General features: G+C 51.5%; 1 protein-coding gene across 4 annotated transcripts in view; it reads right to left on the minus strand.

Moving 5' to 3' along the window:
• Nucleotides 1-24,029, minus strand: part of pepd (peptidase D) — a 720,447-nt gene that overhangs the window by 596,570 nt on the left and 99,848 nt on the right. For 2 of the 4 annotated variants that reach the window (XM_072517762.1, XM_072517759.1), the window contains exon 2: nucleotides 18,763-18,825. The exons of the other annotated variants lie outside the window; for them this stretch is intronic. In XM_072517762.1, the coding sequence (XP_072373863.1) occupies nucleotides 18,763-18,803 (41 nt within the window). In that variant the 5' untranslated portion in view covers nucleotides 18,804-18,825. The remainder of the gene's footprint in view (nucleotides 1-18,762; nucleotides 18,826-24,029) is intronic. 4 annotated transcript variants of the gene reach the window in all.

The raw sequence follows: 24,029 nt of genomic DNA on the forward strand, positions 1-24,029 counted from the left end.
CAAGGCTGCCTTGACCGACCTGGTTAAACCAATTGACATGTAAATTAAAATCCCCCATGATAACTGCTGTACCATTTCTACATGCATCAGTTATTTCGTTGTTTATTGCCTGCCCCATCATAATGTTACTATTTGGTGGCCTATAGACTACTCCTATCAGTGACTTTTTCACCTTACTATTCCTGATTTCCACCCAAACCGATTCAACCTTATCCTCCATAGCACCGATGTCATCCCTTACTATTGCCCGGATGTCATCCTTAAATAACAGAGCTACACCACCTCTTTTACCATCCACTCTTTCCTTCCGAATAGTTTGATACCCTTGGATATTTAACTCTCAGTCGTGACCATCCTTTAACCATGTTTCAGTAATGGCCACTAAATCATAGTCATTCACGATGATTTCCGCCTTGTGGAGCCGCACGTGCTTGTGGAGGAGGACGGGTCCTGAAGCTGCCAGCCACGTTGGGAGTGAAACCCCGGAGGTGGACTTCCTGGGGGAGGCAGGAAGACGTTCATGGGGCATTGCATTAGTCGCAGTGCAGAGTAGCGATCGGAAGGAGTGGAGGGCGTCGGTGAGGACTTCCTGCCAGCGGGAGACCGGGAGATTTGTAGACCGTAGGGCCAGCAGGACTGCCTTCCAGACCGTCCCGTTCTCCCTCTCTACCTCCCTGGGGGTTGTAGCTGTTCGACCTGCTCGAGGCAATGCCCTTGCTGAGCAGGAATTGACGCAGCTCATCACATATAAAGGAGGATCCCCGGTCGCTGTGGACGTAAGCGGGGAAACCAAACAGTGAAGATGCTATTGAGGGCTTTGATGACGTCATTTCGGGGCATGGAATGGCAAAGGGGAATCTGGACTATTCGTCGACCACGTTAAGGAAGTACGTGTTTCGGTCGGAGGAGGGGAGGGGCCCTTTGAAGTCCACGCTGAGGCGTTCAAAGGGACGGGAGGCCTTCACCAGGCGCGCACGGTCTGGCCGGTAGGAGTGCGGTTTGCACTCCGCGCAGACCTGGCAGTCTTTTGTGACGGACCTGACTTCCTCGATGGAGTAGGGTAGGTTGCGGGCCTTTATGAAGTGAAAGAACCAGGTGACAGAGACCATCGTGTAGGGCCCGGAGTCGATCCACTTGTGCGCTGGCACATGTGCCTCGGGATAGGGCATCGGGGGGCTCGTTGTGCTTACCGGGGCGATACAAAATCTCGTAATTGTAGGTGGAGAGCTCGATCTTCCACCTCAAGACTTTATCGTTTTTGATCTTGCCCCGCTGTGTATTATTGAACATGAAGGCTACCGACCGTTGGTCAGTGAGGAGAGTGAATCTCCTGCCGGCCAGGTAATGCCTCCAATGCCGCACAGCTTCAACGATGGCTTGGGCCTCCTTTTCGATGGAGGAGTGCCGAATTTCGGATGCATGGAGGGTGCGGGAAAAGAATGCCCCGGGCCTGCCTGCCTGGTTGAGGGTGGCGGCCAGAGCGATGTCTGATGCATCGCTCTCGACTTGGAAGGGGAGGGACTTGTCGACCGCGTGCATTGCGGTCTTGGTGATGTCGGCCTTGATACGGTTGAAGGCCTGGTGAGCCTCGGTCTCCAGGGGGAAAACTGTGGAGTGGATGAGTGGGCGGGCCTTGTCCGCATAGTTAGAGACCCACTGGGCATAGTATGAGAAGAACCCCAGGTTTGAGGGCCTTGGGGCAGTGGGGGAGGGGGAGTTCCATGAGGGGGCGCATGCGGTCGGGGCCGGGCCCTAGAACTCCATTTAGCACCACATTGCCGAGGATGGCTAAGCGGTTGGTGCTGAACACACACTTCTTGTTATACGTTAGATTCAGGAGTTTGGCGGTGTGGAGAAATTTGGAAAGGTTAGCGTCATGGTCCTGCTGGTCGTGGCCGCAGAAGGTGACGTTATCGCGGTCCGGGAAGGTGGCCCACAGTCCGTACCGGTCAACCATTCGGTCCATCTCCCGTTGGAAGACCGAGACCCCATGAATGACGCCGAAGGGAACCCTAAGGAAGTGGTAAAGGCGGCCGTCTGCTTCGAACGCAGTGTATTGGCGGTCCGCCTTGTGGATGGGGAGCTGGTGATAGGCAGATTTCAGGTCCACTGCAGAGAATACCCGGTACTGCGCAATCTGATAGACCACGGGGTCTGTTTAGCACAGGGCTAAATCGCTGGCTTTGAAAGCAGAACAAGGCAGGCCAGCAGCATGGTCCAATTCCCGTAACAACCTCACCGAACAGGCGCCAAAATGTGGTGACTAGGGGCTTTTCACAGTAACTTCATTTGAAGCCTACTTGTGACAATAAGCGATTTTCATTTCATTTTTCATATTTCACATCAGATATGCGTCGGAGGGGGTACGCGTCGAGCTGCGTGTACCGATTGATGGTCTGACTATAGTCAACGACCATCCTGTTTTTCTCCCCCGTTTTCACCACTACCACTTGAGCTCTCCAGGGGCTGTTGCTGGCCTCGATGATGCCTTCCCGCAGCAGCCGCTGGACCTCAGACCTGATGAAGGTACTGTCCTGGGTGCTGTACCGTCTGCTCCTGGTGGCGACGGGTTTGCAATCCGGGATGAGGTTTGCAAACAGGGAGGGTGGGTCGACCTTAAGGGGCGTGAGGGCGCATACGGTGAGGGGTGGTAGGGGCCCGCCAAATTTCAGGGTTAGACTTTGGAGGTTGCACTGGAAGTCCAGGCCAAGTAGCAAGGCAGCGCAGAGGTTGGGAAGGACGTAGAGTCGGAAGCCGCTGAACTCTACGCTCTGGACGGTGAGGTTGGCGATGCAGTACCCCCGGATCGCCACGGAGTGGGATCCGGAGGCCAGGGAGATTTGTTGGGTAATGGGGTGCACTGCGAGGGAGCAGCGCCTTACCGTATCGGGGTGGATGAAGCTCTCCGTGCTCCCGGAGACGGGAAGGCAAGGTGTCTTGTGGCCATCGACCTTCACTGTCGTTGTCGCGGTTGTGAGGTTGTGTGGCCGGGACTGGTTGAGCGTGATGGAGGTGAGCTGCGGCTGGTGTTGGTGGGCCCCGGGCTGGACGGAGGCGGTTGCGGACGATTAGCGGCCGATGAGGTGCCTGACGAGCAGGGGTCCTGAGGCGCCGTCCAAAATGGCGCCGAAGATGGCGGGGCCCATGGGGCACACGTGAGGGGTGCAGGAATAATGGGGCTGGTTACAGCGGCGATCAACCGGGCCTGGCACACCGCAGCGAAATGTCCTTTCTTCCCGCCGGCCTTGCAGATTGCGCTCCGCGCCGGGCAGCGCTGCTGGGCGTGCTTTGTCTGCCCGCAGAAATAGCACTTGGGCCCCCCGGGGTTGGCTGCCGCGCGGCGCAGGCTTGGGGTTGGCTGGGGGCGGCCGCTGGTGGGGTCCACGATGTCCAGGAGGGGGCGCCGTGCGGTTGGGGTGTACGCTTGTACAGTATGGGAGGCTACTCTTAGTGAGGTCGCGAGTTTCTTGCTCGGCGCGAAGTCGAGCGTACCCCCTTCTAAGAGGCGCTGGCAGATGTATGCCGGCCCTATGCCCGAAACGAAAGCGTCCCTGATTAGGAGTTCAGTATGTTCAACGGCCAATACTGCCTGGCAATCGCAGTTCCTCGCCAGGGCGTGCAGGGCACGCCAGAAACCTTCCAATGACTCACTGGGGAGTTGGTGCCGCGTGGACAGGAGGTGCCTGGCGTAGAGTTTGTTGATCGGCCGGGTGTAGTTCTCTTTCAGAAGCGCCACGGCCTCAGTGTAGTTGGGCGCGTCCCGGATAAGGGGAAAAATATCGGAGCTGACCCGTGTGTACAGGATCTGGAGTTTCTGTGCCTCTGAGGGTGGTTCTGTCGCTGATCCGATGGAGGCTTCAAAGCGAGCTAGCCCGTGGTCGCAGGCCGACGAGGCGTTGTCTGCTTCAGGGTGCAGCTGCAGGCGATCTGGCTCGATGCGTAGGTCCATCGCTGTAACATCTCTGCGTAATAAAGCCTCGATTACTCTCTACTCTCGTCTCGTGCTAATTGATCGTGCATCATACCTGAAGGGATGGAGCTCCGAGATTTGTGACCCAGTGACAGTGAAGGAGCAGCGATATATTTCCAGTCAGGATGGTGCAGGGCTTCGAGGGGAATGGAGACAAGCCTTTCAATTCGGGATTTATTGAATACATTTCAATTCCAGTAGCTGCCTAGGTGAGATTTTACTGCACTCCCCAATACATCAACCCGTGATTGTCAGTCAGGTGAGAATCCAGCAACTCCCTCCAGCACCAAGCTGATTGGTTACCTTCCTCCCACTCTCCTGTGAAATAGGTTCAGGAAAACATTTCTCTCGGACTTTGTCACTCAGCCTTGTTTTGGAGAGATTAACATCCAATCAGGACCAAGCTGAATTAATCAGAAGTTCGGAGCCGGGAGATGACATTGGGAATACCTGGGAGTAAATTACAGACTGGAATCTAATCGAGGGGTTCGGGGTGGTTTATATATAGAATAACAGATACCTGGGAGTGAGTTACAGATTGGAATCTGATCGAGGGGTTCGGGGTGGTTTATATATAGAATAACAGATACCCGGGAGTGAGTTACAGACTGGAATCTAATCGAGGGGTTCGGAGTGGTTTATATATAGAATAACAGAGACCCGGGAGTGAGTTACAGACTGGAATCTAATCGAGGGGTTCAGGGTGGTTTATATATAGAATAACAGACACCCGGGAGTGAGTTACAGACTGGAATCTGATCGAGGGGTTCGGGGTGGTTTATATATAGAATAACAGAGACCCGGGAGTGAGTTACAGACTGGAATCTAATCGAGGGGTTCAGGGTGGTTTATATATAGAATAACAGACACCCGGGAGTGAGTTACAGACTGGAATCTGATCGAGGGGTTCGGGGTGGTTTATATATAGAATAACAGATACCCGGGAGTGAGTTACAGACTGGAATCTGATCGAGGGGTTCGGGGTGGTTTATATATAGAATAACAGATACCCGGGAGTGAGTTACAGACTGAAATCTAATCGAGGGGTTCGGGGTGGTTTATATATAGAATAACAGACACCCGGGAGTGAGTTACAGACTGGAATCTGATCGAGGGGTTCGGGGTGGTTTATATATAGAATAACAGATACCCGGGAGTGAGTTACAGACTGGAATCTGATCGAGGGGTTCGGGGTGGTTTATATATAGAATAACAGATACCCGGGAGTGAGTTACAGACTGGAATCTGATCGAGGGGTTCGGGGTGGTTTATATATAGAATAACAGATACCCGGGAGTGAGTTACAGACTGGAATCTAATCGAGGGGTTCGGGGTGGTTTATATATAGAATAACAGACACCCGGGAGTGAGTTACAGACTGGAATCTGATCGAGGGGTTCGGGGTGGTTCATATATAGAATAACAGATACCCGGGAGTGAGTTACAGACTGGAATCTGATCGAGGGGTTCGGGGTGGTTTATATATAGAATAACAGATACCCGGGAGTGAGTTACAGACTGGAATCTAATCGAGGGGTTCGGGGTGGTTTATATATAGAATAACAGAGACCCGGGAGTGAGTTACAGACTGGAATCTGATCGAGGGGTTCGGGGTGGTTTATAGAATAACAGATACCCGGGAGTGAGTTACAGACTGGAATCTAATCGAGGGGTTCAGGGTGGTTTATATATAGAATAACAGATACCCGGGAGTGAGTTACAGACTGGAATCTAATCGAGGGGTTCAGGGTGGTTTATATATAGAATAACAGACACCCGGGAGTGAGTTACAGACTGGAATCTGATCGAGGGGTTCGGGGTGGTTTATATATAGAATAACAGATACCCGGGAGTGAGTTACAGACTGGAATCTGATCGAGGGGTTCGGGGTGGTTTATATATAGAATAACAGATACCCGGGAGTGAGTTACAGACTGGAATCTAATCGAGGGGTTCGGGGTGGTTTATATATAGAATAACAGACACCCGGGAGTGAGTTACAGACTGGAATCTGATCGAGGGGTTCGGGGTGGTTTATATATAGAATAACAGATACCCGGGAGTGAGTTACAGACTGGAATCTGATCGAGGGGTTCGGGGTGGTTTATATATAGAATAACAGATACCCGGGAGTGAGTTACAGACTGGAATCTAATCGAGGGGTTCGGGGTGGTTTATATATAGAATAACAGAGACCCGGGAGTGAGTTACAGACTGGAATCTGATCGAGGGGTTCGGGGTGGTTTATAGAATAACAGATACCCGGGAGTGAGTTACAGACTGGAATCTAATCGAGGGGTTCAGGGTGGTTTATATATAGAATAACAGATACCCGGGAGTGAGTTACAGACTGGAATCTAATCGAGGGGTTCGGGGTGGTTTATATATAGAACAACAGACACCCGGGAGTGAGTTACAGACTGGAATCTAATCGAGGGGTCCAGGGTGGTTTATATATAGAATAACAGATACCCGGGAGTGAGTTACAGACTGGAATCTAATCGAGGGGTTCGGGGTGGTTTATATACAGAATAACAGATACCCGGGAATGAGTTACAGACTGGAATCTAATTGAGGGGTTCAAGGTGGTTTATATATAGAATAACAGCTACCCGGGTGTGAGTTACAGACTGGAATCTAATTGAGGGGTTCAGGGTGGTTTATATATAGAATAACAGATACACGGGAGTGAGTTACAGACTGGAATCTAATCGAGGGGTTCCGGGTGGTTTATATATAAAATAACAGATACCCGGGAGTGAGTTACAGACTGGAATCTAATCGAGGGGTTCGGTGTGGTTTATATATAAAATAACAGATACCCGGGAGTGAGTTACAGACTGGAATCTAATCGAGGGGCTCGGGGTGGTTTATATATAAAATAACAGATACCCGGGAGTGAGTTACAGACTGGAATCTAATCGAGGGGTTCGGTGTGGTTTATATATAGAATAACAGATACCCGGGAGTGAGTTACAGACTGGAATCTAATCGAGGGGTTCGGGGTGGTTTATATATAGAATAACAGACACCCGGGAGTGAGTTACAGACTGGAATCTAATCGAGGGGTCCAGGGTGGTTTATATATAGAATAACAGATACCCGGGAGTGAGTTACAGACTGGAATCTAATCGAGGGGTTCGGGGTGGTTTATATACAGAATAACAGATACCCGGGAATGAGTTACAGACTGGAATCTAATTGAGGGGTTCAAGGTGGTTTATATATAGAATAACAGATACCCGGGAATGAGTTACAGACTGGAATCTAATCGAGTGGTTCGGGGTGGTTTATATATAGAATAACAGATACCCGGGAGTGAGTTACAGACTGGAATCTAATTGAGGGGTTCAGGGTGGTTTATATATAGAATAACAGATACACGGGAGTGAGTTACAGACTGGAATCGAATCGAGGGGTTCAGGGTGGTTTATATATAGAATAACAGATACCCAGGAGTGAGTTACAGACTGGAATCGAATCGAGGAGTTCAGGGTGGTTTATATATAGAATAACAGATACCCGAGAGTGAATTACAGACTGGAATCGAATCGAGGGGTTCAGGGTGGTTTATATATAGAATAACAGATACCCGGGAGTGAGTTACAGACTGGAATCTAATCGAGGGGTTCAGGGTGGTTTATATATAGAATAACAGATACCCAGGAGTGAGTTACAGACTGGAATCGAATCGAGGGGTTCAGGGTGGTTTATATATAGAATAACAGATACCCGGGAGTGAATTACAGACTGGAATCTAATCGAGGGGTTCAGGATGGTTTATATATAGAATAACAGATACCCAGGAGTGAGTTACAGACTGGAATCGAATCGAGGGGTTCAGGGTGGTTTATATATAGAATAACAGATGCCCGGGAGTGAATTACAGACTGGAATCTAATTGAGGGGTTCAGGGTGGTTTATATATAGAATAACAGATACCCAGGAGTGAGTTACAGACTGGAATCGAATCGAGGGGTTCTCGGAGGTTTATATATAGAATAACAGATACCCGGGAGTGAGTTACAGACTGGAATCCAATTGAGGGGTTCAGGGTGGTTTATATATAGAATAACAGATACCCGGGAGTGAGTTACAGACTGGAATCTAATCGAGGGGTTCGGGGTGGTTTATATATAGAATAACAGATACCCGAGAGTGAATTACAGACTGGAATCTAATTGACGGGTTCGGGGTGGTTTATATATAGAATAACAGATACCCGGGAGTGAGTTACAGACTGGAATCTAATTGAGGGGTTCGGGGTGGTTTATATATAGAATAACAGATACCCGGGAGTGAGTTACAGACTGGAATCTAATTGAGGGGTTCGGGGTGGTTTATATATAGAATAACAGATACCCGGGAGTGAGTTACAGACTGGAATCTAATTGAGGGGTTCAGGGTGGTTTAAATATAGAATAACAGATACCCGGAGTGAGTTACAGACTGGAATCTAATTGAGGGGTTCGGGGTGGTTTATATATAGAATAACAGATACCCGGGAGTGAGTTACAGACTGGAATCTAATCGAGGGGTTCGGGTGGTTTATATATAGAATAACAGATACCCGGGAGTGAGTTACAGACTTGAATCTAATCGAGGGGTTCGGTGTGGTTATAGAATAACAGACACCCGAGAGTGAGTTACAGACTGGAATCTAATCGAGGGGTTCGGGGTGGTTACATATAGAATAACACATACCCGGGAGTGAGTTACAGACTGGAATCTAATTGAGGGGTTTGGGGTGGTTTATATATCATAGAAAATTATCATAGAATTTACAGCGCAGAAGGTCATTCGGCCCATCGAGTCTGCACCAGCTCTTGGAAAGAGCACCCTACCCAAGGTCAACACCTCCACCCTATCCCCATAACCCAGTAACCCCACCCAACACTAAGGGCAATTTTGGACACTAAGGGCAATTTAGCATGGCCAATCCACCTAACCTGCACATCTTTGGACTGTGGGAGGAAACCGGAGCACCCGGAGGAAACCCACGCACACACGGGAGGATGTGCAGACTCCACACAGACAGTGACCAAAGCCGGAATCGAACCTGGGACCCTGGAACTGTGAAGCAATTGTGCTATCCACAATGCTACCGTGCTGCCAAATAATAATATATAGAATAACAGAAACTGGGAGTGAGTTAAAAACTGGAATCTAATTGAGGGGTTCGGGGTGGTTACATATAGAATAACAGATACCCGGGAGTGAGTTACAGACTGGAATCGAATCGAGGGGTTCAGGGTGGTTTATATATAGAATAACAGATACCCGGGAGTGAGTTACAGACTGGAATCGAATCGAGGGGTTCAGGGTGGTTTATATATAGAATAACAGATACCCGGGAGTGAGTTACAGACTGGAATCTAATCGAGGGGTTCGGGATGGTTTATATATAGAATAACAGACACCCGGGAGTGAGTTACAGACTGGAATCTAATTGAGGGTTTCGGGGTGGTTTATATATAGAGTAACAGATACCCGGGAGTGAGTTACAGACTGGAATCTAATCGAGGGGTTCGGGGTGGTTAATATATAGAATAACAGATACCCGAGAGTGAGTTACAGAGGAATCTAATTGAGGGGGTTAAGGGTGGTTTATATATAGAAAAACAGATACCCGGGAGTGAGTTACAGACTGGAATCTAATCGAGGGGTTCGGGGTGGTTTATATATAGAATAACAGATACCCGGGAGTGAGTTACAGACTGGAATCTAATCGAGGGGTTGAGAATGATTTATATATAGAATAACAGATACCCGAGAGTGAGTTACAGACTGGAATCTAATCGAGGGGTTCGGGGTGGTTTATATATAGAATAACAGATACCCGGGAGTGAGTTACAGACTGGAATCTAATCGAAGGGTTGAGGATGGTTTATATATAGAATAACAGACACCCGGGAGTGAGTTACAGACTGGAATCTAATCGAGGAGTTCGGGGTGGTTCATATATAGAATAACAGATACCCGGGAGTGAGTTACAGACTGGAATCTAATCGAGGGGTTCGGGTAGTTTATATAAAGAATAACAGATACCCGGGAGTGAGTTACAGACTGGAATCTAATCGAGGGGTTCGGGTAGTTTATATATAGAATAACAGATACCCGTGAGTGAGTTACAGACTGGAATCTAATCGAGGGGTTCGGAGTGGTTTATGTATAGAATAACAGATACCTGGGAGTGAGTTACAGACTGGAATCTAATCGAGGGGTTCGGGGTGGTTTATATATAGAATAACAGATACCTGGGAGTGAGTTACAGACTGGAATCTAATCGAGGGGTTCGGGGTGGTTTATATATAGAATAACAGATACCCGGGAGTGAGTTACAGACTGGAATCTAATCGAGGGGTTCGGGGTGGTTTATATATAGAATAACAGATACCCGGGAGTGAGTTACAGACTGGAATCTAATTGAGGGGTTCAGGGTGGTTTAAATATAGAATAACAGATACCCGGAGTGAGTTACAGACTGGAATCTAATTGAGGGGTTCGGGGTGGTTTATATATAGAATAACAGATACCCGGGAGTGAGTTACAGACTGGAATCTAATCGAGGGGTTCGGGTGGTTTATATATAGAATAACAGATACCCGGGAGTGAGTTACAGACTTGAATCTAATCGAGGGGTTCGGTGTGGTTATAGAATAACAGACACCCGAGAGTGAGTTACAGACTGGAATCTAATCGAGGGGTTCGGGGTGGTTACATATAGAATAACACATACCCGGGAGTGAGTTACAGACTGGAATCTAATTGAGGGGTTTGGGGTGGTTTATATATCATAGAAAATTATCATAGAATTTACAGCGCAGAAGGTCATTCGGCCCATCGAGTCTGCACCAGCTCTTGGAAAGAGCACCCTACCCAAGGTCAACACCTCCACCCTATCCCCATAACCCAGTAACCCCACCCAACACTAAGGGCAATTTTGGACACTAAGGGCAATTTAGCATGGCCAATCCACCTAACCTGCACATCTTTGGACTGTGGGAGGAAACCGGAGCACCCGGAGGAAACCCACGCACACACGGGAGGATGTGCAGACTCCACACAGACAGTGACCAAAGCCGGAATCGAACCTGGGACCCTGGAACTGTGAAGCAATTGTGCTATCCACAATGCTACCGTGCTGCCAAATAATAATATATAGAATAACAGAAACTGGGAGTGAGTTAAAAACTGGAATCTAATTGAGGGGTTCGGGGTGGTTACATATAGAATAACAGATACCCGGGAGTGAGTTACAGACTGGAATCGAATCGAGGGGTTCAGGGTGGTTTATATATAGAATAACAGATACCCGGGAGTGAGTTACAGACTGGAATCGAATCGAGGGGTTCAGGGTGGTTTATATATAGAATAACAGATACCCGGGAGTGAGTTACAGACTGGAATCTAATCGAGGGGTTCGGGATGGTTTATATATAGAATAACAGACACCCGGGAGTGAGTTACAGACTGGAATCTAATTGAGGGTTTCGGGGTGGTTTATATATAGAGTAACAGATACCCGGGAGTGAGTTACAGACTGGAATCTAATCGAGGGGTTCGGGGTGGTTAATATATAGAATAACAGATACCCGAGAGTGAGTTACAGAGGAATCTAATTGAGGGGGTTAAGGGTGGTTTATATATAGAAAAACAGATACCCGGGAGTGAGTTACAGACTGGAATCTAATCGAGGGGTTCGGGGTGGTTTATATATAGAATAACAGATACCCGGGAGTGAGTTACAGACTGGAATCTAATCGAGGGGTTGAGAATGATTTATATATAGAATAACAGATACCCGAGAGTGAGTTACAGACTGGAATCTAATCGAGGGGTTCGGGGTGGTTTATATATAGAATAACAGATACCCGGGAGTGAGTTACAGACTGGAATCTAATCGAAGGGTTGAGGATGGTTTATATATAGAATAACAGACACCCGGGAGTGAGTTACAGACTGGAATCTAATCGAGGAGTTCGGGGTGGTTCATATATAGAATAACAGATACCCGGGAGTGAGTTACAGACTGGAATCTAATCGAGGGGTTCGGGTAGTTTATATAAAGAATAACAGATACCCGGGAGTGAGTTACAGACTGGAATCTAATCGAGGGGTTCGGGTAGTTTATATATAGAATAACAGATACCCGTGAGTGAGTTACAGACTGGAATCTAATCGAGGGGTTCGGAGTGGTTTATGTATAGAATAACAGATACCTGGGAGTGAGTTACAGACTGGAATCTAATCGAGGGGTTCGGGGTGGTTTATATATAGAATAACAGATACCTGGGAGTGAGTTACAGACTGGAATCTAATCGAGGGGTTCGGGGTGGTTTATATATAGAATAACAGATACCCGGGAGTGAGTTACAGACTGGAATCTAATCGAGGGGTTCGGGGTGGTTTAGATATAGAATAACAGATACCTGGGAGTGAGTTACAGACTGGAATCTAATCGAGGGGTTTGGATGGAGTGAAAATACCAGAAGTGATGTCTCCAGGTTTGAGGTGCTTTTGCATATATTTGTTATTAAGTATTGCGTGTTCACTATTAAATATTTGTTATTGAATGGGATCCTTGTGGGAAGCTGTTTGTTCTTGAAGCGGACAGCCTGGTATTTATAGCACACATCAGCACTACCATCTCAAACACTAAATGTCTTTGTAATGTTTGGGGTCATCGCAGGTATTTTTATCCAGGGCTGCTATTCCACAACTCCCAAAAGGAAGGCCGAGCACAGGTTTGAGGACTTGTACAACCAACATATTCTGAGGTAGATTGTTTCTGTGGTTGATTGAGATGGAACTGATCCTGTCGTTGCCTCTGGTAATCTGAGAGACAGCAGAAAAAGGAAATGTCAAACCGTTCTGTCAAGTTGACATTCACAGTGGAACGGCTTTTGAGAAATCATCAGAGTGATGGTTAGGAGACGGCAGTCAGTGTGTGTGGGACTGTACCCCAGTGAGAGTCAGTGAGTGTGAAACCCATACCCCAGTGAGAGTCAGTGTGTGTGGGACCCGTACCCCAGTGAGAGTCAGTGAGTGTGAAACCCGTACCCCAGTGAGAGTCAGTGTGTGTGGGACCCGTACCCCAGTGAGAGTCAGTGAGTGTGAAACCCGTACCCCAGTGAGAGTCAGTGTGTGTGGGACCCGTACCCCAGTGAGAGTCAGTGTGTGTGGGACCCGTACCCCAGTGAGAGTCAGTGTGTGTGGGACCCGTACCCCAGTGAGAGTCAGTGTGTGTGGGACCCGTACCCCAGTGAGAGTCAGTGTGTGTGGGACCCGTACCCCAGTGAGAGTCAGTGTGTGTGGAACTGTATCCCATTGAGAGTCAGTGTGTGTGGGACCCGTACCCCAGTGAGAGTCAGTGTGTGTGGGACCCGTACCCCAGTGAGAGTCAGTGTGTGTGGGACCCGTACCCCAGTGAGAGTCAGTGTGTGTGGGACCCGTACCCCAGTGAGAGTCAGTGTGTGTGGGACCCGTACCCCAGTGAGAGTCAGTGTGTGTGGGACCCGTACCCCAGTGAGAGTCAGTGTGTGTGGGACCCGTACCCCAGTGAGAGTCAGTGTGTGTGGAACCCGTACCCCAGTGAGAGTCAGTGTCTGCGGGACCCGTACCCCAGTGAGAGTCAGTGTGTGTGGGACCCGTACCCCAGTGAGAGTCAGTGTGTGTGGGACCCGTACCCCAGTGAGAGTCAGTGTGTGTGGAACCCGTACCCCAGTGAGAGTCAGTGTGTGTGGGACCCGTACCCCAGTGAGAGTCAGTGTCTGCGGGACCCGTACCCCAGTGAGAGTCAGTGTGTGTGGGACCCGTACCCCAGTGAGAGTCAGTGTGTGTGGGACCCGTACCCCAGTGAGAGTCAGTGTGTGTGGGACCCGTACCCCAGTGAGAGTCAGTGTGTGTGGGACCCGTACCCCAGTGAGAGTCAGTCTGTGTGGGACCCGTACCCCAGTGAGGGTCAGTGTGTGTGGGACCCGTACCCCAGTGAGAGTCAGTGTGTGTGGGACCCGTACCCCAGTGAGTGTCAGTGTGTGTGGGACCCGTACCCCAGTGAGAGTCAGTGTGTGTGGGACCCGTACCCCAGTGAGAGTCAGTGTGTGTGGGACCCGTACCCCAGTGAGAGTCAGTGTGTGTGGGACCCGTACCCCAGTGAGAGTCAGTGTGTGTGGGACCCATACCCCAGTGAGAGTCAGTGTGTGTGGGACCCGTACCCCAGTGAGAGTCAGTGTGTGTGGGACCCGTACCCCAGTGAGAGTCAGTGTGTGTGGGACCCGTACCCCAGTGAGAGTCAGTGTGTGTGGGACCCGTACCCCAGTGAGAGTCAGTGTGTGTGGGACCCGTACCCCAGTGAGAGTCAGTGTGTGTGGAACTGTATCCCATTGAGAGTCAGTGTGTGTGGGACCCGTACCCCAGTGAGAGTCAGTGTGTGTGGGACCCGTACCCCAGTGAGAGTCAGTGTGTGTAGGACCCATACCCCAGTGAGAGTCAGTGTGTGTGGGACCCGTACCCCAGTGAGAGTCAGTGTGTGTGGGACCCGTACCCCAGTGAGAGTCAGTGTGTGTGGGACCCGTACCCCAGTGAGAGTCAGTGTGTGTGGGACCCGTACCCCAGTGAGAGTCAGTGTCTGCGGGACCCGTACCCCAGTGAGAGTCAGTGTGTGTGGAACCCGTACCCCAGTGAGAGTCAGTGTCTGCGGGACCCGTACCCCAGTGAGAGTCAGTGTGTGTGGGACCCGTACCCCAGTGAGAGTCAGTGTGTGTGGGACCCGTACCCCAGTGAGAGTCAGTGTGTGTGGAACCCGTACCCCAGTGAGAGTCAGTGTGTGTGGGACCCGTATCCCAGTGAGAGTCAGTGTCTGCGGGACCCGTACCCCAGTGAGAGTCAGTGTGTGTGGGACCCGTACCCCAGTGAGAGTCAGTGTGTGTGGGACCCGTACCCCAGTGAGAGTCAGTGTGTGTGGGACCCGTACCCCAGTGAGAGTCAGTGTGTGTGGGACCCGTACCCCAGTGAGAGTCAGTCTGTGTGGGACCCGTACCCCAGTGAGGGTCAGTGTGTGTGGGACCCGTACCCCAGTGAGAGTCAGTGTGTGTGGGACCCGTACCCCAGTGAGTGTCAGTGTGTGTGGGACCCGTACCCCAGTGAGAGTCAGTGTGTGTGGGACCCGTACCCCAGTGAGAGTCAGTGTGTGTGGGACCCGTACCCCAGTGAGAGTCAGTGTGTGTGGGACCCGTACCCCAGTGAGAGTCAGTGTGTGTGGGACCCATACCCCAGTGAGAGTCAGTGTGTGTGGGACCCGTACCCAGTGAGAGTCAGTGTGTGGGACCCGTACCCCAGTGAGAGTCAGTGTGTGTGGGACCCGTACCCAGTGAGAGTCAGTGTGTGGGACCCGTACCCCAGTGAGAGTCAGTGTGTGTGGGACCCGTACCCCAGTGAGAGTCAGTGTGTGTGGGACCCGTACCCAGTGAGAGTCAGTGTGTGGGACCCGTACCCCAGTGAGAGTCAGTGTGTGTGGGACCCGTACCCCAGTGAGAGTCAGTGTGTGTGGGACCCGTACCCAGTGAGAGTCAGTGTGTGGGACCCGTACCCCAGTGAGAGTCAGTGTGTGTGGGACCCGTACCCCAGTGAGAGTTAGTGTGTGTGGAACCCGTACCCCAGTGAGAGTCAGTGTCTGCGGGACCCGTACCCCAGTGAGAGTCAGTGTGTGTGGGACCCGTACCCCAGTGAGAGTCAGTGTGTGTGGGACCCTTACCCCAGTGAGAGTCAGTGTGTGTGGAACCCGTACCCCAGTGAGAGTCAGTGTGTGTGGGACCCGTACCCCAGTGAGAGTCAGTGTCTGCGGGACCCGTACCCCAGTGAGAGTCAGTGTGTGTGGGACCCGTACCCCAGTGAGAGTCAGTGTGTGTGGGACCCGTACCCCAGTGAGAGTCAGTGTGTGTGGGACCCGTACCCCAGTGAGAGTCAGTGTGTGTGGGACCCGTACCCCAGTGAGAGTCAGTCTGTGTGGGACCCGTACCCCAGTGACAGTCAGTGTGTGTGGGACCCGTACCCCAGTGAGGGTCAGTGTGTGTGGGACCCGTACCCCAGTGAGAGTCAGTGTGTGTGGGACCCGTACCCCAGTGAGTGTCAGTGTGTGTGGGACCCGTACCCCAGTGAGAGTCAGTGTGTGTGGGACCCGTATCCCAGTGAGTGTCAGTGTGTGTGGGACCCGTACCCCAGTGAGAGTCAGTGTGTGTGGGACCCGTACCCCAGTGAGAGTCAGTGTGTGTGGGACCCGTACCCCAGTGAGAGTCAGTGTATGTGGGACCCGTACCCCAGTGAGAGTCAGTGTGTGTGGGACCCGTACCCCAGTGAGAGTCAGTGTGTGTGGGACCCGTACCCCAGTGAGAGTCAGTGTGTGTGGGACCCGTATCCCAGTGAGTGTCAGTGTGTGTGGGACCCGTACCCCAGTGAGAGTCAGTGTGTGTGGGACCCGTACCCCAGTGAGAGTCAGTGTGTGTGGGACCCGTACCCCAGTGAGAGTCAGTGTATGTGGGACCCGTACCCCAGTGAGAGTCAGTGTGTGTGGGACCCGTACCCCAGTGAGAGTCAGTGTGTGTGGAACCCGTACCCCAGTGAGAGTCAGTGTGTGTGGGACCCGTATCCCAGTGAGAGTCAGTGTGTGTGGGACCCGTACCCCAGTGAGAGTCTGGGCTGGATTCTCGGCCCCGCCACATTTCTGCTCGACCCGCCGGCGGGAGTCTCCGTTACGCCGGCCGGTCAATGGGGTTTCCCGTTGTGGGGCAGCCCCACGCCGTCGGGAAGACCCCGGTCGCCGGCAAAACGGAGATTGCCACCGGCGGAGACCCCCGCCCAGTGTGTGTGGGGCATCGGAAGGTATTCGCCGCCAGGTGACAGATTACGATATTGCCGTCGGGCAAGGGAGAATCCGTCCAGAGTTTTGCAGAAAGGATTTTGGAAATGAGGTCTGGTCTCTGATCCATAATCCCTTGTTTTCCCTGAGACCTCAAGTAATGACAGAGAGGCAGTGAGCTTGGCGAAGCTTTGAGAGAAAGGGAAGCTGAGCTCCCAATGACTTGACTCTGTGTCCACAATTCCTTTCCAAGTAACATTGGTTACAAAGTGATACCACTTTCGAGGAAGAGCAGCATTGTCTGGGGACGAGGGAGAGGCTGAAACTGACCAAGTGAAGCAGCCATTTGACGAGGTTCAGGTAGATTGAGACGGGATTGTCACCAGTGCCAGGATCCGTGTTTTATTGCATGAAAAACTTTAGGATTTGTTTTTTTAAGCTGAGTTGAGAGTGGAATGTGTATTTTATTGTTTGATGAGAAGTTGATTAGTTTTAAGGTGGATGTTTAAGCGGTTCTTTTCAGTTTGAATTTGAAGAGTTGAAGATTGTCGTTGTAATAAAGTTTTGTTTTAAAATCTCCTAGTCCTGTTTCTTCATGCAATCGATCTTTCCGCACAGTCTTAAAAACAAAATAACAGATGCTCCACAACCCCTTGGCGAAATCGCGTTTGGTGCGGGGGTGGAGAATCCAATTTCACGCTGGAATCGGGCCTGACTCCGGTCCGGCGATTTCCGGGACCCGAGAATCAGCGTGATCGCGGAGTACGCCGCGCAGCTGGGGGGCCAGAGACCCACCCAGCGATCCTCCGCTCCCGACGGGCCGAGTTCCCGATGGCGTGGAACTAACCACCTATTGCCGCTCGGGATGCTCGCGACTCAGTCCGCGGCTGCCCTGGTGGGGGGTGGGGGGATTGGACACTGGGGGGGGGGGGGGGCACCTAACAAGCGGCCGGGGGTTAGATCCGCGCGGTCAGATGCTCGTGCGCTTGACTGATGGTGGTGGGGGGGCTAATTTTTATGTCTGCCTCTGCAGTCTGAGTCCGCCACTGTACGCATGCGCAGACTCCAACCCGGACGTGCGGGGGGCCGTATCCACAACTAAAGCTGCGGGAATCACTCCGGGTTCCTGCTCGCCCCCGGCAAGGCAGTGAATTAACCTTTTTGCAGGAATCTCCAGACTAAAACTGCAGCGTTTCTACGCTGGCGTGGGGACATAGTGCCATCTTGGGAGAGTCCAGCCCACATTGAGGTTTTCGGACCAGTAACTGAGCCACTGTTGGAGTCTGATCAGGGATCCTAACAACCAGAACATCCCAAAGTCCTTCAAAAGGCAATGAAGTGCTTTTGAAATGTACTTCCTGTTTGTAAACTAGCCAAATGTATGGATTTAATGCAATGAAAATGAGTCCATCTGCCCCCAAGGTCAATCACTGAAATTTGGGGTCCTCCCTGACCTTGCCCACCTTTTCCTATTTGTGAAGTGGGTGGAGTGGAACAAAGAGAGCTGTACAGTGTCAGCACACACACACACACACTCACACAGCTCTCATTCCGCACCAAGTGGAAAGTAGCCTTTCTGAATGAGCAGTCTGCAACTGAGCAGGGAGACAGTGCCAGAGTCGGACAGATTTTCACAAATTACCAGCAGAAGGAAATTAGAATAATGGCATTCAGTTGAGAAAAGTACAACAGCATCATCTGCGGAAGCTGTGACGCACAGACAGCGCTGATGTATGAGGAGTGAATTCAATCTCTTACTTTATTTTCACAGATTTCCACACACACGCACTCGGAGAGTTGGAGAGAGGCAGAGACGGAGGGAAGGAGAAACAGAGAGAGAGAGAGCTGGTTAGCTGATGGATGCTGAGACCGGGCAGATTTGATCCTCGCCCTGCTGTGTGTGTGTGTGTGGAGAGTGACTATGAGACTCTGCTACCTTTTCTCCTTGATCCTGCTCTTCGGCATGCTGGGGCTCATTTTCCTGATCCATGTCCAGGACCTGATAGAGATGGTGAATCAGGAGGCACCAGGTCAGTTTTTAAATACCATTCTCCCGAGCACAGTTACACCACAATGAGAACAGGGCTGAAAGGGTTAAATTGCAAGGACCAGTTGCATGGTTAAGGTTTGCATTCCCTCGCGTTCTCGGAGATTGAGGACGATCTGCCGACAGTGATAAAGGCAGTTAGCTGATCTGATGGAAGGGCTAGGGGCAGATTCTGTGAATATTCTGCACAGGGCTCTAACTAGCCAGCAGCGTCCCACCCAATTGGGAGAAATCTGAAACTGTCTCCCCCAAAAGTTTGGGAATGCTGGGGGGGGGGGGACGGGGACGGACTCTGTCCAACTTTTTGAGCCTGAGATTGGAGAGTTTCTTTCGGGTCCGGGAGTTGGGGATTTACACTGAATGGAGTTGTGTCCATGATTTGACTGAATTGTGGACCTCTCTCGGGGCAGTGAGCGACCTCACCCTGTTACTGCAAAATGTTGGATGATAAAAATGAGTGATCGGCGGGTCTGATTTTATTTGTGAAGTTCTCCTTTGTGGGTGTCAGTAACACTCAGACTGTCTCCTCAGTGAGATCCTCAGTGACTTCCAGCACCTGGTGAATCGGGAGGAGCTGCTCAGATTTCAGTCAGAGGCGAACGCATTAACCTCCCGACCCACTCCCAAATACCCCACCTGGTCCTGGTTCCAACTTCTCTGCTCCCGTCCCCACTGGCAAACATCCTTGTCTTTCTTTAGGAAAGGCTAAAAGAAAGACTTGCATTTCTGTGGCACCTTTCAGAATGACATTCTAGGGTGCTTCACACTTTTAAAAGTACCATGGTTTCTGGAGTTTCGGAATCAGGGCGGCGAGTATTCACACAACAAAGATCCCAGAATCAGCAGGGAGGAGATGGCCAGACCCTCTGTTTGAATGATGGTGGTTGAAGGATAAACATTGGCTCCCAGGTCACCGGGAGCAATTCCCTGCTCTTTGCCAGAATAGGGACCCCTTCTCCCTCAGTACTGACCCTCTGACAATGCAGCACTCCCTCAGTACTGACCCTCTGACAGTGCAGCACTCCCTCACTACTGACCCTCTCACAGTGCGGCACTCCCTCAGTACTGACCCTCTGACAGTGCGGCACTCCCTCAGTACTGACCCTCTGACAGTGCGGCACTCCCTCAGTACTGACCCTCTGACAGTGCAGCACTCCCTCAGTACTGACCCTCTGACAATGCAGCACTCCCTCAGTACTGACCCTCTGACAGTGCAGCACTCCCTCAGTACTGACCCTCTGACAGTGCAGCGCTCCCTCAGTACGGACCCTCTGACAGTGCAGCGCTCCCTCAGTACTGACCCTCTGACAGTGCGGCGCTCCCTCAGTACTGACCCTCTGACAGTGCGGCACTCCCTCAGTACTGACCCTCTGACAGTGCGGCACTCTCTCAGTTTTGACCCTCTGACAGTGCGGCATGCCCTCAGTACTGACCCTCTGACAGTGCAGCACTCCCTCAGTACTGACCCTCTGACAGTGCGGCGCTCCCTCAGTACTGACCCTCTGACAGTGCGGCACTCCCTCAGTACTGACCCTCTGACAGTGCAGCGCTCCCTCAGTACTGACCCTCTGACAGTGCAGCACTCCCTCAGTACTGACCCTCTGACAGTGCAGCACTCCCTCAGTACTGACCCTCTGACAGTGCAGCATTCCCTCAGTACTGACCCTCTGACAGTGCAGCACTCCCTCAGTACTGACCCTCTGACAGTGCAGCACTCCCTCAGTACTGACCCTCTGGCAGTGCAGCACTCCCTCAGTACTGACTCTCGGACAGTGCAGCTCTCCCTCAGTACTGACCCTCTGACAGTGCAGCACTCCCTCTGTATTGACCCTCTGACAGTGCGGTGCTCCCTCAGTACTGACCCTCTGACAGTGCATCACTCCCTCAGTTCTGACCCTCTGACAGTGCAGCACTCCCTCAGTACTGACCGTCTGACAGTGCTGCACTCCCTCAGTACTGACCCTCTGACAGTGCAGCACTCACTCAGTACTGACCCTCTGACAGTGCGGTGCTCCCTCAGTACTGACCCTCTGACAGTGCAGCACTCCCTCAGTACTGACTCTCGGACAGTGCAGCACTCCCTCAGTACTGACCCTCTGACAGCGCAGCACTCCCTCAGTATTGCGTTGGCAGTGTGTGCCTGGGAATTGGAGGTGGGAATGCTTCACCTCAGCCATGACTAATAGCTGAAAGTCACTGGAGGCTGATACTGGGGGGAGTTAGGCAGCTGTTGTCACAAACCAGCCCGTGTGTGTGTGGCAGAGTGTCAATTATGGAGAGAATTCACCTGTAATCTTGATCTAGAAATTAAAGCAGTGCTTTTCACAATATGTCAGTGAATCTAAGGAGAGAAGTGTCACACCATGCACATCAAGCATTATTCTGCAGCTAAAGCACAACTCTGTGTGTGCTGAAACAGTTACAGGCAGAGCGCTGTGTGTGCTGACACTGTGCTACAGGCAGATCTCTGTGTGTGCTGAAACTGTTACAGGCAGAGATATGAGTGTGCTGGCACTGTGTTACAGGCACAGATCTGTGTGTGCTGACACTGTGCTACAGGCAGAGCTCTGTGTGTGCTGACACTGTGTTACAGGCAGAGCGCTGTGTGTGCTGACACTGTGTTACAGGCAGAGCTCTGTGTGTGCTGACACTGTTAAAGGCAGAGCTCTGAGTGTGCTGACACTGTCACTGGCAGAGCCCAGGGTGTGCTGGCACTGTGCTACAGGCAGAGCTCTGTGTGTGCTGACACTGTGCTACAGGCAGAGGTCTGTGTGCGCTGACACTGTGTTACAGGCAGACCTCTGTGTGTGCTGACACTGTGTTACAGGCAGAGCTCTGCGTGTGCTGACACTGTTACAGGCAGAGCTCTGTGTGTGCTGACACTGTGTTACAGGCAGAGCTATGTGTGTGCTGACACTGTGCTACAGGCAGAGCTCTGTGTGTGCTGACACTTACAGGCAGAGCTCTGTGTGTGCTGACACTGTGTTACAGGCAGAGCGCTGTGTGTGCTGACACTGTGCTACAGGCAGAGCGCTGTGTGTGCTGACACTGTGTTACAGGCAGAGCTCTGTGTGTGCTGAAACTGTGCTACAGGCAGAGCTCTGTGTGTGCTGACACTGTGTTACAGGCAGAGCTCTGTGTGTGCTGACAGTGTTACAGGCAGACCGCTGTGTGTGCTGACACTGTTACAGGAAGAGCTCTGTGTGTGCTGACACTGTGTTACAGGCAGACCTCTGTGTGTGCTGACACTGTGTCACAGGCAGAGCGCTGTGTGTGCTGACACTGTGCCACAGGCAGAGAGCTGTGTGTGCTGACATGGTTACAGGCAGAGCGCTGTGTGTGCTGACACTGTTACAGGCAGATCTCTGTGTGTGCTGACACTGTGTTACAGGCAGAGCTCTGTGTGTGCTGACACTGTGTTACAGGCAGAGCTCTGTGTGTGCTGACACTGTGTTACAGGCAGAGTGCTGTGTGTGCTGGCACGGTTACAGGCAGAGTTTTGTGTGTTGACACTGTTACAGGCAGAGCCCTGTGTGTGCTGACACTGTGCTACAGGCAGATCTCTGTGTGCTGAAACTGTTACAGGCAGAGATATGAGTGTGCTGGCACTGTGCTACAGGCAGAGCTCTGTGTGTGCTGACACTGTGTTACAGGCAGAGCGCTGTGTGTGCTGACACTGTGTTACAGGCAGAGCTCTGTGTGTGCTGACACTGTGTTACAGGCAGAGCTCTGTGTGTGCTAACACTGTTAAAGGCTGAGCTCTGAGTGTGCTGACACTGTTTTACAGACAGAGCGCTGTGTGTGCTGACACTGTTACAGGCAGAGCTCTGTGTGTGCTGACACTGTGTCAAAGGCAGATCCCAGTGTGTGCTGGCACTGTGCTACAGGCAGAGCTCTGTGTGTGCTGACACTGTTACAGGCAGACCTCTGTGTGTGCTGACACTGTGCTACAGGCAGAGCGCTGTGTGTGCTGACACTGTTACAGGCAGAGCTCTGTGTGTGCTGACACTGTGTTACAGGCTGAGCTATGTGTGTGCTGACACTGTGCTACAGGCAGAGCTCTGTGTGTGCTGACACTTACAGGCAGAGCTCTGTGTGTTCTGACACTGTGTTACAGGCAGAGTGCTGTGTGTGCTGACACTGTGCTACAGGCAGAGCTCTGTGTGTGCTGACACTTACAGGCAGAGCTCTGTGTGTTCTGACACTGTGTTACAGGCAGAGCTCTGTGTGTGCTGAAACTGTGCTACAGGCAGAGCTCTGTGTCTGCTGACACTGTGTTACAGGCAGAGCGCTGTGTGTGCTGACACTTACAGGCAGAACGCTGTGTGTGCTGACACGGTTACAGGAAGAGCTCTGTGTGTGCTGACACTGTGTTACAGGCAGAGCGCTGTGTGTGCTGACACTGTTACAGGCAGAGCGCTGTGTGCGCTGACACGGTTACAGGCAGAGCGCTGTGTGTGCTGACACTGTGACAGGCAGAGCTCTGTGTGTGCTGACACTGTGTTACAGGCAGAGCTCTGTGTGTGCTGACACTGTGTTACAGGCAGAGGCCTGTGTGTGCTGACACTGTGTTACAGGCAGAGCGATGTGTGTGCTGGCACTGTTACAGGCAGTGTGCTGTGTGTGCTGACACTGTTACAGGCAGAGCACTGTGTGTGCTGACACTGTGTTACAGGCAAAGGTCATTGTGTGCTGACACAGTTACAGGCAGAGCCCTGTGTGTGCTGACACTGTTACAGGCAGACCTCTGCGTGTGCTGACACTGTTACAGGCAGAGCTTTGTGTGTGCTGACACTGTGCTACAGGCAGAGCTCTGTGTGTTTTGAAACTGTGTTACAGGCAGAGCTCTGTGGTGAGCTGTCACTGTGTTACAGGCAGAGGTCTGTGTGTGCTGACACTGTTACAGGCAGAGCTCTGTGTGTGCTGACACTGTGCTACAGGCAGAGCTCTGTGTGTGCTGACACTGTGTTACAGGCAGAGGTCTGTGTGTGCTGACACTGTGCTACAAGCAGTGCTCTGTGCGTGCTGACACTGTGTTACAGGCAGAGCTCTGTGTGTGTTGACTCTGTTACAGGCAGAGCTCTGTGTGTGCTGACACTGTACTACAGGCAGAGCTCTGTGTGTGCTGACACTGTGTTACAGGCAGAGGTCTGTGT

This window comes from Scyliorhinus torazame, chromosome 10, assembly GCF_047496885.1.
Source record: "Scyliorhinus torazame isolate Kashiwa2021f chromosome 10, sScyTor2.1, whole genome shotgun sequence".
NCBI lineage: Eukaryota > Metazoa > Chordata > Chondrichthyes > Carcharhiniformes > Scyliorhinidae > Scyliorhinus > Scyliorhinus torazame.